The sequence below is a fragment of the Bubalus kerabau genome, chromosome 13, assembly GCF_029407905.1.
Source record: "Bubalus kerabau isolate K-KA32 ecotype Philippines breed swamp buffalo chromosome 13, PCC_UOA_SB_1v2, whole genome shotgun sequence".
NCBI lineage: Eukaryota > Metazoa > Chordata > Mammalia > Artiodactyla > Bovidae > Bubalus > Bubalus kerabau.
In genome coordinates this window covers 54,716,683-54,732,886 of record NC_073636.1, presented here as the reverse complement: position 1 = coordinate 54,732,886, position 16,204 = coordinate 54,716,683, and the positions used below count along the sequence as shown (strand labels likewise).

At 60.7% G+C, this 16,204-nt stretch overlaps 1 protein-coding gene across 5 annotated transcripts in view; it reads right to left on the bottom strand.

Annotated features, from left to right (window-relative positions):
- Positions 1-15,572, bottom strand: part of KCNQ2 (potassium voltage-gated channel subfamily Q member 2) — a 43,312-nt gene extending 27,740 nt beyond the window's left edge. For all 5 annotated transcript variants that reach the window (XM_055544472.1, XM_055544471.1, XM_055544473.1 and 2 more), the window contains exon 1: positions 15,277-15,572. In XM_055544472.1, the coding sequence (XP_055400447.1) occupies positions 15,277-15,572 (296 nt within the window). The remainder of the gene's footprint in view (positions 1-15,276) is intronic.
- Between the last annotated feature and the right edge of the window lie 632 nt (positions 15,573-16,204).

Genomic DNA, 16,204 nt, shown 5'->3' with positions numbered 1-16,204 from the left:
CCAGCATCCTTGACCACCAGAACACGCCTGCAGGCAGTGTTGGGAGCGGGCACGGAGAACTGGTCAATTTCCAGAACCAGGAACCGCTGGGCAGTAGGCGTCCAGCCAAAGGGGACAGGGTGGGGCTGAGATCCCAGGGAGCAGAGCCCCTGAGGGCTGCTGACGGGGGTCTAGGGCTCCTGAGGTGCTCTCCCACTTTATCACCACCTGGGAAACCCCAGGCATCCAGCTCCACCTTCCCTGGGCATCAAGACCACTGGCTTCCTTGGTGGCAGAGATGGGGTGGGGAATGAGACCCTCAGAGCCAACACCACATGGTCCAAACTCAGCCTGGCCACGGCGACAGTGACGTGGGTCTGGCCTGCCCAGTCTGGCCAGAATCACTGAGGGGGTGCTCAGCGCCAAGGCCTACTGAGCCTCAGTCAGATCCAGGGGTACCTCCGGTGGTCTTGCCCACGTGCCTGGAAGAAGCCTGGCAACAAGGCCCAGAGAGACACAGGCCACCCCGATCACAGGGCTGACCCAGCCCCTCCTCAGAGCATGGCCTCCTGAAGACAGCTCCATCATCGCCCCTGGCCCCATCCGCGTCCCTGGCTCCATCATCATCCCCGGCTCTATCTGAAGGCCGCTGGCACAGACAAAAGGCATGCGGGGAAACGGTCACATTTCAAAACTGCAATTAATTTCCTTTGCTCATTAGCCAATTTATTCAATTAGCTGAGCCCAGGGACAAAAATGTCCAGATGTCTCATGTGCCTTATATCCATAAATCTCTGCCCACAGTATCCTCCCCTCAACTCTGCTGTTGAGAAGGAACCCACATGCCCAGAGAGGGTCTGCCAGGGTTGGAGGAGATCCCAGGGCAGTGGGTCAGGATGCCAAGGCCTGTGTGGTGGGAGAGACTGAGGTTGGTCGCCCACTTCAGAAGGGGCACTGGGACCCAGCTCAGCTCAGTACCGGGACTTGGGAGCTGGGGGGACACACGACCCGGTGGGCTTCCCTGGGGAGGTGTCCATCACACTGCAGGGTGAAGAGCTGGTGGGGCCAACAGAGAAGGGAAGGTGTTCCTGACAGAGGGAAGAGTAAGTGGAGTGGCCCTGGAGTGGGTAAGGGGTAGACAGTGAGTCCGGGACCCAGCAGAGGGTGAGTCTGACCAAACTAGAGATCAGGGTCTCCAGGGTGCCTGACATCATTCTTGTCTGCTGGGGAGGCAGGGCCCAGTGCCGTACCCACGAATGCCAGCTCCTTGTGCTGCATAAGAACACTCCTCTAGAGAACAAAGAAAAGGCCAGGACTCTGGGTGACCAGGCCCTCTCTGCCTGGCTTCCTCGAGGCGGCTCTGCCAGCATCTCAGAACATTCCAGAATGTCCCACTCTTCCTAGCAGACAGAGGCCAGGCTGTCAGGAGCCCTACCAGCAGCTCAGGAGACAAACCTGCAGCCCAAGGTGGGAACCTCACAGCGTTCCTCCCCTCTCCCGCAGAAAGTGCCGGCCACACTCCCAGTTTTGTTTCTGATGTTTTGAGACAGATGGCCACAGATGGCACCGCCAGGGGGTGCAGGGGAGGCAGCGGGACGGACGCTTGGAAAAAGGCTGGCACGCCCACTCGGCAACGAGGAAGCAGAGGAGGGCAGCAGATGCCCCCAGGGAGCAAGCACCCCTTACTCCGTGCTGCCAGGTCCAGGTGAGGCCCTCACAGATCTAGAGGGACACCTCCAAAGTGCAATGATGCCCCCACAGTCCTTGGCCACTCGCAGGCAGCTGACTGATGGAAGTCACTTACTCCAGGCCTCTCCCATCTGTGGGCACCTCAGTGACTGGTGGCCATCCCCACCCAGCACCCAGCTGCAGCCTGGCACCTGAGACTTCCATCGCCCATGCCCATCTAGAGACAGGAAGGCAGAGGCCCCACAAGCCCAGGAGGGGGGTCTGCCTCTGGCCTCCTGGTTTCAGACACTGCATCCTTGGTGACAAGGGGCACTTCAATGGGGCCTGGCCCCCCACTGGAGCTGGTGAGGGTGGGAGGCTAGCTCAGAGGCAGGTGCTGCCCTCCCTCAGGACAACACGGGTGACCACCCCTAGCCCTGTGGCCATCACAAGGTGCCCACTGCAGTTATGCTGGGGCCCTGGGCACTGAGGCATCCTGGAGATGCTGGGGAATCTGAGCCAGGCAGGGCCTCTCTTGCCTTCATGACCTGGGTTCTGGCCTCCGGCAGACTCCTCGGAGCTGGCAGCTGTGTCTCAGAAGAACTCCCTCTGCCCCGCTGCTCCTCAGGAGAGGAGTTGCAGAGGTGCGGGGCAGACACTGCCAACAATGCTGGGGCCCTGGGAGGCCAGCTGTGTGCTGGGCATTGACCCTCAGGCCCCAGAGTCTGCTTCCTCCCAGACAGACCGGTGAGCGGGTCCACCCCACCCCATGCATGCTGGGAGACCAGCCCCTCTGCTGCAAGGTTCAGCTTAATGCCCAGTACCATCCTGCACCTCTCCTTGCCACCTGACCAAGGCCCCAGACCCTAGGGGAGGGGAGTCCTCATGCCCTCCAGCCCAGGAACTATCCAGGCTGCAGGGAAAGAAAGGAGCGGTGGCAGGAGGTATCCACAAAGGCAGTACGTAGTGGCTAATTATGATAATGAATTCAATGTCAGGATGCTTCTCCTTGGCAGCAGTTGCCATGGAGACAAGCTTCTCGAGCAGTTGGTCCCCAGCCCCAGACTCCAGGGGCTGTGATGGGGGTCAGGCAGGCACAGCAGACCTTGCTCACCACCTGGAGAGTGAGCATCAGCCAGAACCACCACAGCCCAGGTGCACAGCTGGGCCTGCACCACCCAGAGCACCCAGTCTACCAGCAGCCATGGCGGGGCATGGGGGTGGGGTTGGGGCTGGCCCCAGCCCTGCAGGATCCAAAGCAGCAGGAGAGACCTCCGCCAGATGGCAGGAGGGACTTCCATGGCCTGAGCTCTGAGCAGAGATGGACCCCTCTTCTGAAATAGGTCCTGAGTGCAGGGGTCTGACGACGGAGAGGAGGGGCAAGCAGGAGATGACGGGAGGGACTGAGGGTGCTGGAGGCTTGGGCGTCAGCCAGAGGAGCCCCACAGCCAAGGCTGACAACACCCATTGAGGCAGGGAGCCCACAGCTGTGCCCACAGGCCCTGGGTGCACATGTGTGTGGTCTGCCTGCCCCTGTGCTCTGGGGAGGGACAGCCCCCACTTCCGGAGGGAGACCCCACTGCCTCCGGTTCTTCCCTCCCGCCTCCTTCCCCCATCTGACTTCAGGGAATATTTCTCTTCTGGCAAAACATGACTAAGCCTCTGCCACCTCATCCCACGTCACTGTTGGGAGGGCACCAGGGTGGGGGCCGTGGTGCAAGCAGGGACGGCCCCCCCAAGGTTGTCCCCGCAACCCAGACTCCCCCCTCTCCAAAGACTGAGTCAAAAGGTAGCTGGGATTACTCGCCTTATTCTACATATTTAATGAGATAGGCGTACGTGCTCAGTCATGTCTGACCCTGTGTGACCCCATAGACTACAGCTTGCCAGGCTCCTCTGTCCATGGGATTCTCCAGGCAATACCGGAGTGGGTTGCCATGCCCTCCTCCAGGGGATCTTCCTGACCCGGGGATCGAGCCCACATCTCTTACGTCTCCTGCACTGGCAGGCGCATTCTTTACCACAAGTGCCACCTGGGAAGCCCTTAATGAGATAAACCTCTCATAAGCAGGTGGCAGGGTTGGGAGGAAAAATAGTCGTGTTGCTATCACCCATTTGCTCGCCCCCAGGCCCCAGAGCTGGGAGAGGAGAGTGGGAAGGGGTCACTGACATCGAGCCCCACCCCCAGGCTGGAATTCACAGCATGTCTGCTATGCTCCAGGCACCCAACAAGTGACAGACGGGGAAAGTGTGTGTCCATTTTACAGATGAGAGCACAGAAGGAGCACAGAGGCTGTGAAGCTGCTCACTGCGGCCATGGGGGCCAAGCCTGAGCTCCCCTTCCACTGGCGGGGTCCCCAGAATAACATCCATTCTGATAAGACTGTGCCTCCCTGGGGGCCGGGTGACCCAGGAGCCAGGAGAGACCGGGGGAGGGGGAGCCACCAGTGTGAGGTCCCTGGGGAACCTCCCGTTGCCTCGTCCTTCAGGACCGCAGCCGGCGCCGCAGCCTGGAATCTAATTTCACTGCCTAATAAACTGCTCTGCCTCCAGGATCCACTGCCACGTCCAATCTCTGGGAGCGACAGGAAGCCTGGATTCCTGACGGCTGTTCGAGGTGCAAAGCAGATGCAGGGAACCACTCGTCATCCTGCCAGGATCAGAGGGAGCTGGAGGTTCCATGCAGACCTCTTCCCTGGAGCCTGGGCCACCAATGGGGCAGCGCCCGGTCCACTGCAGCCCAGCCACGCCAATCAAGCCTGCTGCCAGGAGAACAGAAGACACTTGGAGGCACCACCTGAACCTAAGGCCATGGCGGTGAAGGAGGTGGGCCCTGGGAACCTCGCAAACAGCATGAGCTCAATCAGTGCCTTGGACCTGACAGGCTCTGACCCAGGAATCTCAGACACTGGGAAGGTTCAGCTTCAGACTCAGCATTCAAGGCCTCTACAAATGACCTTGGCCTCCCTTGTTCTGGCCCCCAACGCCTTCCCCTGCTCCCTGCTGGACCAGAGGTCACTCCACATCCACAGCAACCCCCACATCCAGCCCTCTCTCTCCCAACACCCAGGGCAGGAAGGCGTGCTCGGGGGACCCCTTATGCTCCCACTGGCCAGTACCTCAGATGGCTCTTGTCCTCCAAAGCCTCAGCCACAGGGAGAATCTGGTGAATGTCTGGTCCTACCCTTCCCAAGCGTTGTCCCCTGACCACGCACCAGTCAGAAGTCCCAGGTTCCAAGGGACCCCCCCAGTACCCCCAAAAGAGTAGACATCTGTGGTGAAGCCCCAGGGGCTCCGGGAGCTACAGGAAGGGCTGTCCCCTGGGGCCAGGCCAGACAGGAGGACCCCTGGGGCCCTGGCAGGAAACCCACTGGCTCAGCACCCACAGAGGCTACTTCCCCAGCCCCTCCCATCTTGTCCCCAAGATGGCCGCTGCACATGGGATCACTCTCCAGTAGTCACCTGTCTGCACCCAGAGCCAGCACTGGACAAAGGCTCACCTGAGCACCCTCCTCCATCCCATGTCAAACAGGTTTTGGGGTATTTTTTGTTTGTGTGTTTATTTTAGCCACATGGCATGCAGGATCTTAGTTCCCTGCCCAGGGTTTGAACCTGTGCCCCTTGCAGTGGAAGCTTGCAATGTTAACCACTGGACGGCCTTGGAATTTCCCCTCCATCCCCCATCAGAGTCCACCCACGGCCAGCCTGCACACATGGATGGGTCCCCTCGTCATCCCCAGCCTCCTCAGACACAACAGTCCCCACTAGGCTCACAGCCCCCATCAGGGGTCCTCCCTGCCAAGACCCCATCTCAGGCGTGCTCCACCAGACTCTTCCTCCAGTGTGTCCTGACGGCAACCCACCTCTCTATTCCCCATTCCCACCACCCGACACCCTACCAAGACACCTGGAGGAGCGCCCATCTCCTCCCACCAGCTTCCCTGCTCCAGGGCCTTTGCACGCTCTCCTCTACTGCCCAGCACTCTCTGCTGCACCCCCAGTGCAGGGCTGCCCCCCTCCTCATGCCCAGGTGCCATGCTCAGCGTCACCTTCTGCAAGAGGCCCCCATCTCCCTCCAGTTTCTCTCCTGGCACCCCCAATCATCCTGGTGCTAGCTCTCTTCACCTGCTCTGCTCATCCGTCCCCTCAGTGTGCAGCCAGAACCCGCACACGGAGTGGGCCCACATCCTGACAAAGGGCAAGGTCAGCTCCAGCCCACAGCCTCCATCAGACAAGGCTCGATAGTGCAGACCCGCCAGACAGTTTGGGAGTAAGGAGGCAAGAAGGGGCCACGGACAGAGGCCCAAGGGATCCAGAGGCTTCTGAAGGCAGAGGGTGGGGGTCATGGGACCAGGAGAGTACGGCACACCCCAGGGAGCCTGGCCACACATGAGTTCACAGGCAGCAAACGCACTCATTAAAAACAGGAAATGTTTGCGTGTGTCCACACAGAGCCATGAACTCAAGTGTTCACAGCAGCTCCAGACACCCCAGGCTGAGGGGGACACCCCACAGGTCATCAGCAGATGCACAGTGGGCAACTGGCCCCTCTGCAGTGGAACATGCTCAGCCTTTAAGGGGAGCAAAGCACTGACCCAGGTCACAACCTGGATGAACCTTAACACATGACGCTCAGTGAAGGAAGCCAGATGCGAAAGTCACACAGTATGTGATCCGCTCCCATGAAATGCCCAGAACAGGAGCTATGGCCCCAGGGGCTGGAGGTGGGGAGACAGACTGGATGGGCTCAGGTGTCTTAGAGGGGGACAAACACATCCCAAGACCAGAGACAGCTGGTGGCTGCCCCTCACTGTGAACCCAAAAAATGCCCCCAATTGGCCACTTTGGAATGACTAATTGTACATTCTGTGAGTTTCACCTCGATTACAGAAGAAAGACAGGCAGGTTGTCAGGCTCTGAAGAAGCAGGTGAAGCCCCATCCACATGCTTGTGCCCAGGCCAGCCTTCTCACCTGGGCCTCAGCTTCCCTCTAAGAAAGTCTCAGACAGCCTACCCCTCCCAACACACTGCTTCCCACACCCCTGCCAGCAGGGAACCTGACACATCCTTAGAGGAAAGACACTGCTCTGAGGCCTCTGGGGACAAGAAGGGCCCCAGCCTCCCCTAGAGAAGCCTCAGCACCCACTCGCAGGGAGCAGGCAGCCACTAGCTGGTTGATTTCCTCAGTCGTGGGAGAGGGTCTCCTCCAGGTGTGTGTTCTTCCATGGTTTTCACTGAGTTCTGTCCTCGTAAGGCCTGGACTCCCCCAGGCTCAGCTCACTCTGGGGGCCCCATCTGGAGGTGTGTCCCCCAGGCCTGCCACACACTCCCCCAACACAGGCACCTTTGGGGAACTGCCCTGATCAGGCAGTCAGCATGGCTGACTCTGGCCCCTACAGGTCCCACAGCCCTGCCACGTGGAAGCCTGGGCAGGAGTGGGGTGGGGACGGGTCCCCCAAGGGCACACTGCTGTGGACAGGCTTCTGGGCTCAGAACACAGGGCAGACACCAGCTTTTGGGGGAGAGGGACTCCCCCAATGAGGGGGTCAGTTTGGACTACACCCCTGGTATCCAACATCCCCTTTGTGAGCACAGGAGCCACTCAGGGCTCAGGGCACCCCAACCACTGTTCTCCTGACTCAGGATCTCTCATAGAGTCATCCCCCACCCACTGCCCCCAGGTTGACAGGACGGCCAGGCTTGCTCCCCCAGACTCTTCTGAAGACCCTCCAAGCAGCTCTCAGGCTGGTCCTCCCACCGCATTCCCATGGCTCCCAGCTCACTGGTCCTTTACAGACACCCCCAGCATCCTTTCAGCCTGCACTTCACGCCTCCAGCAATGGAGGGCTCACCCTCGGGCAGGACTTCATTTTAACAAGCCCCCTCCTGGGCCCCTCCCCAGGCCAGCACCTAGAGCCACCAAGGGCGCAGGGTAAGGGATCAGGGACAGGGCCACCTTTTCCCCTGCTCTGGAGAGACGGGGAGCCTTGATGACAGAGACAAAGTCCAATATTTGCCCAACTGAGGCTTGTCTGACTCCACGGGTAAATCCCCACTGCGCACGGTCAGTGTGAAGGAGGGTGACAGAGTCTGAATCTGATCTCCTTTGAGAAACACAGATGCTCGGAAACAGATCAGGAATGACAAACGCGCCTCCTCGGGTTTTCTGCATGTTCTCTGTCTCCTACAGTGGACGTGTGCAGTATTCAGAATCAGAAAGGATAATGCACCATACCCAAGTGCTTCTCTAAGAGGCCGCCAGCCCCCTCTCTCAGACCACGCGGTGCTGTCTGCCCACTGCATGGCCTGAAACACTGGGTTTCCACCCAGAAGATATTAATTCAGCTCTCAGCTAATTAAACTGCAGATTGGAGAGAACCATCTTGGAGAACGTTAACCAAGGAGGAAAGAGCACTCTAAGCACAAACAGCTGAATCTGGAGACAGAAGCAAGTGGTCTAGACAAAGGGTGGCCATGCGTCTGCCCCAGGAGCCCCTTCCCCGCGCCAGCCACTCGTGGACAAAGACCCCGCTCTCCACAGTCCTGCACAGAGTTCACAGGGAGAAACAGCCAAGGGTTCCTGATCAGGACCACGGCCAGCGCCCTGCCCGGCCCTCCAGTCACACAGGACGCAGCCTCCCATCCCGACCCCAGCAACCCCCCACCAGAGGCTGAGCTCTAAACACTCCCACTTCTTGTTCCTCCGGTGAAAGTCGGAACCCTGCATCAGACCCTGCCCTCCTGCTGGAGGGCCATCCCGGTACTGCCACTACATCCTACATCAAGGCTCCGTCTCCCCCGTGGATACGGCCCAGCACGACTGGCAGTCCCTCAGGGCCCTACTTGCAGGAACAGAAACAGATCAGCAGGTGCTTGCCCAGGCTCCCCCCACTTCTGCACCCCCCATGACCCCACTTCCTTCCCCAAAGCCTGGGATCCCAGGAGAAACTGGCCTTTTCCTCAGACAAACCTTTCAAGTATTTTTCCAAGCATTAAATGGAAAAGCAAACTCAAGAGTTCTAAGCTCTCTAGTTGGGTCAAGACTGAGGCTCCAAGGAGGGAAGGGGGGCCAGACAGGACCTAGAGGAGGAAGGGGCCTGGGTAGGGGCCGCAGGCAGCAGACTGCCAGGAACAGCCTGGGAGCTGAGACCTGCCACCACTGCGGATGGCAAGGGATCGCTCAGGACAGTTTCCAACAACTCCTCATAGGACTTTCTGGAGCAAACATGTTCTGCACCGTTACAAAATTATTCCAGGTAATCCAAAAAAAATAAACAACTAATTGTATTCAAGACAGATAGCAGGCAGAGCCTAAGAACACTCAGATCTGGGCACATCCTGAGGGTGAAAGTCAGACTCAGGGATGGAAGCTGGAACACACCCAACCTCCCATTTCAACTGAGTGAAGCCACCATGGCCTCTACAAGGAGCTGCTGGGAAAGGCCTGCCTGTCTGGTGTCCCCTTCCTTTGGCCAATCCCAGATGCTGGGCAGTGGGACCAAGACTCTGTCTGGGAAGCTGGTGGCCAAGGAGAAGTGAGAGCCCCCCGCAGGCAGATCTTCCTCAGGACAGGGGTTTCACCATGTCCTTGGACCTGCTAGAGAAGCCGAGGGCCCTGACCATCACCTGCCTGGCTGAGTGCTGGTGGCCCCACTCACCAGTACATGGCCTTGGATCTTCATGAGACAGGCTCACCTGGGCTCGCGCCCCAGTGTCATGACACCTGACAAAAGCCCTGTTCTCCCTCCAAGGGGCACCATCCTGCCTGTTCCCAAGGGAACGCCTTTCCGTGGTAGAACACACACTTCCCACACCCAGGCCTTCACAACCGGGAACTCTGGGGCCCGCCACCCCCACAGGCTCTGACTGGGCTGTGGAGGAAGCCACCCAAACTCAGAGCAAATTGGGGGATGTGGGCTGCGGCTCTGCAGCAACCCCTCAGGAGGATCAAGGGCCCTGGAGACCCAAGCCTCCCCAGCCCGGCTTCCTCCTGGATGAATGGAAAGCTTGGTGCCACCCAGCTTCAAACAACAGACTTCAGCCTCTAACTCCAGACCATTTGTGTTCAAAACAGCCCCCGGACCACCTGCCTCCAACGCTGGCCAAGGCTGCCCTGATTCACGCGAGGAACAGACAGCCTTTAGAAATAGTCATCTCTGTCCCAGACCCCTCCCACACACACCCACGTCACCGAGAGAGGTTTCGGGGTTCACCGTCACCCCACCAGCTCTCAGGGAAGTGAGAACATTCACTGGACAATGGCAGCCCGCAAAAGTGGAGGGAGGGGGGCAGCTTTGTCAAACCCTCCCTGATGTGGAAGGCGGAGTCCCCGGGGGACAATGCAGGACTGCAGGCCCCTCTTCTTTCAGCTGTCACCAAACTGGCGCAGCCTTTCTGGCTGGGTGGGCTGCAGCCGGGAGGGCACAGGTGAGGCCTGGTTCCCGGGGCTGCAGAGCTGTCAAAAAGCACAGCCGGGCACCTGGGGCAGTGCCATCTGGAGGTGGGCTCCCTCCTGGTGGCCTGCATGGCGCTAAGTCACCATACAGCTGCTCATCGGCACATAGCCCACAGGGAAATCTGAAGTCCCCTTTATGGTCTGAGGTCCATGGCTACAACCTGTCCACCATGGTGCTTTTCAAACCAAAACCGTGTGGCTTCCTCACTTGGAAGTACCAGGTGCTAGGACCACTTAGCGATGAAAGGAAGACCTCCCCCAGCACCTGGACAGTGGCAGAACAAGCGAGGTCCTTTAGGGAATGGCCAGTCCCCCTGGACAAACACGCAGCATCAGACTGGGCCCCGGGTCTAATCGTGCGGCCACGTTCACAGCAGCCCTGAACCCCTGTCCAGACCAGCCCCTGGCCAATGGGACTGAGAACATGCCTGACTGGGCTAAGGGCTGGGCTGAGGGCGGATGGCCCAGGGTGCTGTCCCAGATGTGCCCACCTCCATCTGCCCAGAATTCCTCCTGCGGAGCAACTCTTGATGTAGCCAGGACCCCGTGACCGTCACACACGCCGGGCGCTGTGTTGAGTCATTCACAGGAGACAAGCCCAGAACTGTGTCCCCACGTCACAGACACAGACACGCAGGGCCCTGCTCCAGAAGTGGCTGTGGGGGCAGGATCCCTACCAGGCTCGTCTGGAGCCCCCCATCCCCACCACCCACCCGCCTTCACCCACACATGTCCTCTGAACCATCACTGGTTATAACCTCAGGCCGCACCTAAGAGGGGTGTGGAGATGATGAGGTGACATCTGGTACTAATACATGTGCCCACCCAGGAAACAGCCTGCATTTATACTCAAGAATGTTTTCAGTGACCCGCCTACCAGCTAACCCAGCAGCACGGTTTGTAGTAACGAGGTATCGGACACGGACCAACGTCCCTCACACACTTCACCCCTGGAAGGGCAGCAGCTTCCAGTGACCCCCTGGCCCCGCCCCCTGCCCCCCTCCCCGTCCTCCTCATGCACCTCAGTATGGAGGCTCAGCCCTCCCCATGGTCTCTTCCACCTCCCCGGCCCTCAGCACCTCCCATGAAAGGCCCAGAGTACCCTCAGTCCCCTGGACCCTGTTCCTTCTCCAGTGGGTTCAGAACCCCACTCCCAAGGGTAGGGGCAGCCTGGTGGGCTCACTAGGGGGGACTCAGAAGGTATTGTGAGCAACAGCCAGGAGCAGAAGCGGCCTCTGCTTAGCCGGAGCGCTGGGATTAACAGAGTCTGAGCATTCATTGACTGACTCAAACAAACAGGGGAAGACACCCCCTTAGACACTCCCTCCACTGCTGAACTCAGTCTATGCTCTCAGAAATGACCCGGTCCCTCTACAGACACTCCAGGGTGAGCCGTTTTCAGGTGCGGTTCCCATTCAATGGTCCCCCCTGCCCCGCAAGAATCTCCGAAAAGACAAGTTGTGAAGTTTGACTTGTACTGATTTCTAACAAAACAGAGGTCTTTCTTTGTTCTCATCTGTGAAACTGTCAAGAACAGAGCTTTCAACTGACTGTTACCTTGAAGACACAGACTGTCTGTGGGGCATCACAGCCCAGTGTAATTAGACACATGATTAAAAAACATTTCATGGTTGTGGGAGGGAAATCCTACAAGGAGGCCTGAGGTCTCCAGATGGGCGGCCAGAGACAATCAGCCAAGCCCTGGTCTCCCTGGAAACCACAATCCTCCTACTTTCTCACCTTTGGGGAAATTTCCATAAGATTCTCCAACTCTCCAATCAATAGTCACTTCCTCCTCAGGACAGTGGGGGAGTCTGGGAGCTGGAAGGAGCTGAGGACATGGCCATTCAGACTCTAGCTTCCTCTCAAAGCAGAGCCCTGGTCACTTGCCCTGGGCCCACACTCACCCCCAAAGGCAGTCAGGGCGAGGAGAAGAGTGACCAGCCCGTGAGGTCCAGCCTTGCCCACTGAGGACAGACGGATGAGAAGGGGCAGCAGGCAGCCTGCACGTGACCAGATGTGGAGCCAACTGGGTTATCCAAGGCCATGCAGGGGATGAGTATATGGCCCCAAGGTCCCAGACCCCCATCCCGCTGCCCCCAGCCACAGGCCCAAACCGTTGCAGGCCACCGGAGGTCTAGCTGACGCCATCTGAGGATAGAGGAGGCTCGGTGTACCAGCCCAAGAGAAGGCAACTCACAGCAGTGAGCTGGTGAGATAAGCCCTGGTCTCCAGGGGTCAGTCCCTGCCCTGCATCGCCAGCATTTTACATCTGCCTATTTTAAACACCATTTCATTGGCAACTCCTAGTGGCTTTCGGATGTTGGAAGTTAGCCAATCTGCACCCAAGCTCTGGGTAGAGACCCCTTCTGGGGTGAGTGGGGCAACTCCGGAATTCTACCCCTTGCCTTGGTCTTCCCACCAGTGAAAATGGGGCCACAAAATGAGAAAAACCTGAGACCGGCAGACTGCAGGCCCACAAGATGTGTGGTTCCTCTCTCCTCCTAACTCAGGCCTCAAGCAGATCCCCCACAACGCCAGCCTGCCCGCCCAGGGGAAGGAGTCATGTGGGGAGGGGTCTGACGGCTCAGGGACCGCTCTCCCTCCAGCCCAAGCAGAGGAAGGGACCTCGGGGCTGGGCGAGGCGGCCTGCCCTCCACCTGATCTGAGATCCCTCCATACTCAGGGAAGCCTCCTGCCTTCAGAAGTGTTTCTGGGGCCGCTCCCAGGCAGAGGCAGTGATGGCCATAGCTCCAGGCCTAGAGGCACGTTCAAAGAGACGGCCCCTTCTGCAAAGGGTGGGAGAGAGGGAGACGGGACCTGGCCTGATGTCCACCAAGCCGGGGGGGCCACAAGGCAGCCGCCTCCTTCCCCTCCTCTGATGCTCAGAGGGTCCAGCACACCCCTGCCTTCCAGAAGCCAGGCTTCGGTGGCAAAAGGCAGAGGAAGGTGGCCTAGGAAGGCAGCGCTGCCCACCCCACCACAATGCTCCCTGCCCCCATGGCTCCCCCAGGCCCAGCTCAGGAGGGGCTTGAACTGGCTTAATTAATGAATCAACAAACCAAACTGAGTAGTGTCGGTCCCTGCTGGGGGGGTGGGGGGAGGCTGGCAGTGTGCACAGGGGAGTCCACACCCTCGGGGACCAGAATGAGGGCAGAAAAGATCTCCTGAGACTGATGGCCTGGGCCCCAAGGATGGGCGGGGCCTAGGGACAGTGGTGAATTCCATGCTCGGGGACCGGGTGATGGTTGATGAACAAGAGAGGACAGAGATGTCGCTGTCCAGGGAGTATCCCGGGGCCAGGTGAGGGGAGGCCCCACACAGTTCACCTCCACAGCGCCTTGGGGGCAGGGGCAGCCGGGCCCCTTTACTGCCCCAGAGCCCCCATGCGCTGCAGGCCCACTTGTCCTGACTTAGGGACACTTGAAAAGGAGGCAACAGAGACCCCACCCTGGGAGTGGCTGCCTGGACCCTGGCCCCACACACTATCCCTACAGCTTTGGACGCAGGAAGCACAGACGGCTGACCGCTTCAGGCTGGGCATGGAGGGGCCAATAGAGGGGGCCTGGGAAGCCCTGCCAGCTGGGACCTTAGTGCCAAAGCACAGAAAACCCTCCAGTAGCCCCACTGTAGGTCAAACAGGAGTGGGGGCACCGTGGGCTGTGTCCATGGGTCAGAGGTCACCTCAGGCCAGGACCTGCTGGCCAGAGCCGGCCCCCAGGACCCCCTTGAGCCCCAGCCTGGCAGGAGAGAAGACAGGGCTCTTCCAAGGGTGAGGAGCACACCTGGGCACATCCGCCCAGGGGGATTACCAGGGTGGAGCGACCTCCTCAGGGTCGGCAGGGCTGATGCGGTGCCAGGGGAACCTCTGGGGACAGTGCCCAGGAGGTCTCCAGGGCCATGGTGACCCCCAGGACACCCACTCCTCAGCAGCTGGGCACTTCCCTCCCAGGGTCTTCTCCCCCCTCCCACAGAGGGTCCATACAGAGCACACACTCACAGGGCACAGCACGCTCTTGGGGCACACAGTGTCTGTTCTAGGTGGGCCCTCAGTTGGTAGGAGATGGTTTCCCAGAATTCAGCCCTCACTCCCATCCCAAAATGCCTCTTCTCACAAAATGGCCGAGTCCCGGCCCCAGGCTGGCTGGGATAGGAGACAGCGCCTGCAGGCTCAGAAGCCATGCACGCCACCGGCATGGGTGCACACACACTCACACAGGCACAAACGCCACACACATGCAAACACCCATGTGCACATGCTGGCCCCTGGCCACCAGCCCTGCCTCAGGAGCCAGGAGCTCCCTAAACACTGGGCCTGGGGACACCGGCAGCCCTTCCAAGGCCAGGGCGGGTGGCTCCAGGATGGTGGCACCCCTTCTCCTGGGGGTCCGCTCTGCCAAGGAAGGGGTCCAGAGCCCAGAATGTGCACACGGGCCTCAGGCATACACCTGCCCCTCTTGCTGCTGAGAGGGGTCAGGGCCGCGCTGCGCGGAGGGAGAGTGGGGGTTCAGGACAGCTCAGGGATGGGTGCAGGTGCCACGGGACAGGACAGCCAGCTAACTGCCCTGGGCCTAGGGCTGGGGAGGAGAGTAAGATTTGGACCCCTCCCCATTTCAGCAATCCGGGCGCTCAGCCTGGACGAAGACCAAGCGGCTTGGGGGGATGGGGAAGGGTAAGCCAGCCCCTCCCCCATTTCCCTTTCTTTGGGGGAACCCATCTAGAGGGGGCCCCCCAGGAGTCCAGATCCAATGGCAGGACGGGCAGCGCTGCGCTTCCTCCCAGGCCGGCCCTTTGTTCCGTACAGCGACCGTGGGGAGGGGCCTCTGGGGCTGAGGAGGGGAAGCTGGGGCGTTGCAAGGCTCCCCATCCTGCGGGGGAGGGGCTGATGTAACCCAACCAGGCCGCGGGCGGGCGGGCGGGGGAGGGGGACAGACGCCCCTGCCCGGACCTGAACGCCGGATCCCAGAACTCCTTTCAACCGTAGGTCTCCAAAATCGCTCTCCGACCTCCGTCCCCCGCTTGAACCAAGGGACCCCAGGCACACGGTGTGACCGACGCGGGCGCCCGGACACAGACGGAGGCCCTCGTCCCCTGCAGCTGCGCGCCCGCGGGCCACCAGCGGCCGATTGGCCCGGTGCCCCGCGACCCGCGCCCCCGCCCGGGTGGGCACTCACACGTAGGCGTGGTAGATGAACGCCCAGCCGCGCGGCCGCTCCAGCACGTTGTAGAGGAAATTTTGCAGCTTGCGGTAGAAGGCGTTGCGCTTGGGGGGCTTCCCAGCGCCCGCGCCACCCGCACGCGGCTTGCTCAGGATGCTGCCGCGCTTGGGGGCCTCGGAGCCGGCGATGAGCAGCGCGCCGTCCCGGGTGGAGTCGGGCGCGCCGGGGTCCAGCCCCACGAAGCCCACCTTGAGCTTCTTCTCCCCGCTCGGGCCAGGGTACACACCGCCGTTACGCGACTTCTGCACCATGGTGCCGGGCGGCGCCCGGGCGGGCGCGGGTTCAGCGAGGGCGGCGCGCGGGGGGCGGCGCGGGCCCGAGCCCAGGTCCCCGGCCCGGGAGCCGCATGGCCGAGGCGGCGGCGGCGGTGGCGGTGGCGGCGGTTCCGCGCTCCTGCCGGGCCCGGGCCGCGCGCGGGGACGTTGCGGCCACCTAGCTCCGCGCGCGCCTGGGCGCCTGGCCCGAGGCCGCGCCGGCTCCGCCCGCCGCCTCGCCCCGCCCCCCGTTAACTCCTGCGCCGCCGGGAAGGGAGGGGAGGGGAGGGGAGCAGTGGGGAAAGAGATGAGGGAGGACCGGGCTGGGCCACTGAGCCCAGCCCTTCCCGCTCCTGCGGCCACGTGTGCCCTGACGAGGGAATCCAGACCCCTGGTCCCCTCTGGGTGGGCGGGAACCAGGCAATCACACCGCCTGACCAGAGCCCCCAGCTCTCCCTGGCCCCAGCTGAATTCTAACCAGCTGACCTGGACTGGACACCTTGGAGCTGGGGAGACAGGAGCTCTTGCCAGGCTCTCTGTAATAAAGCCCAGTCCCCAAGGACCTTGTGCTCTTGGCCTCTAGATGGACCAGGCATTTGGACGGGCGCTCTAGACCCCAGGGCCCTGGG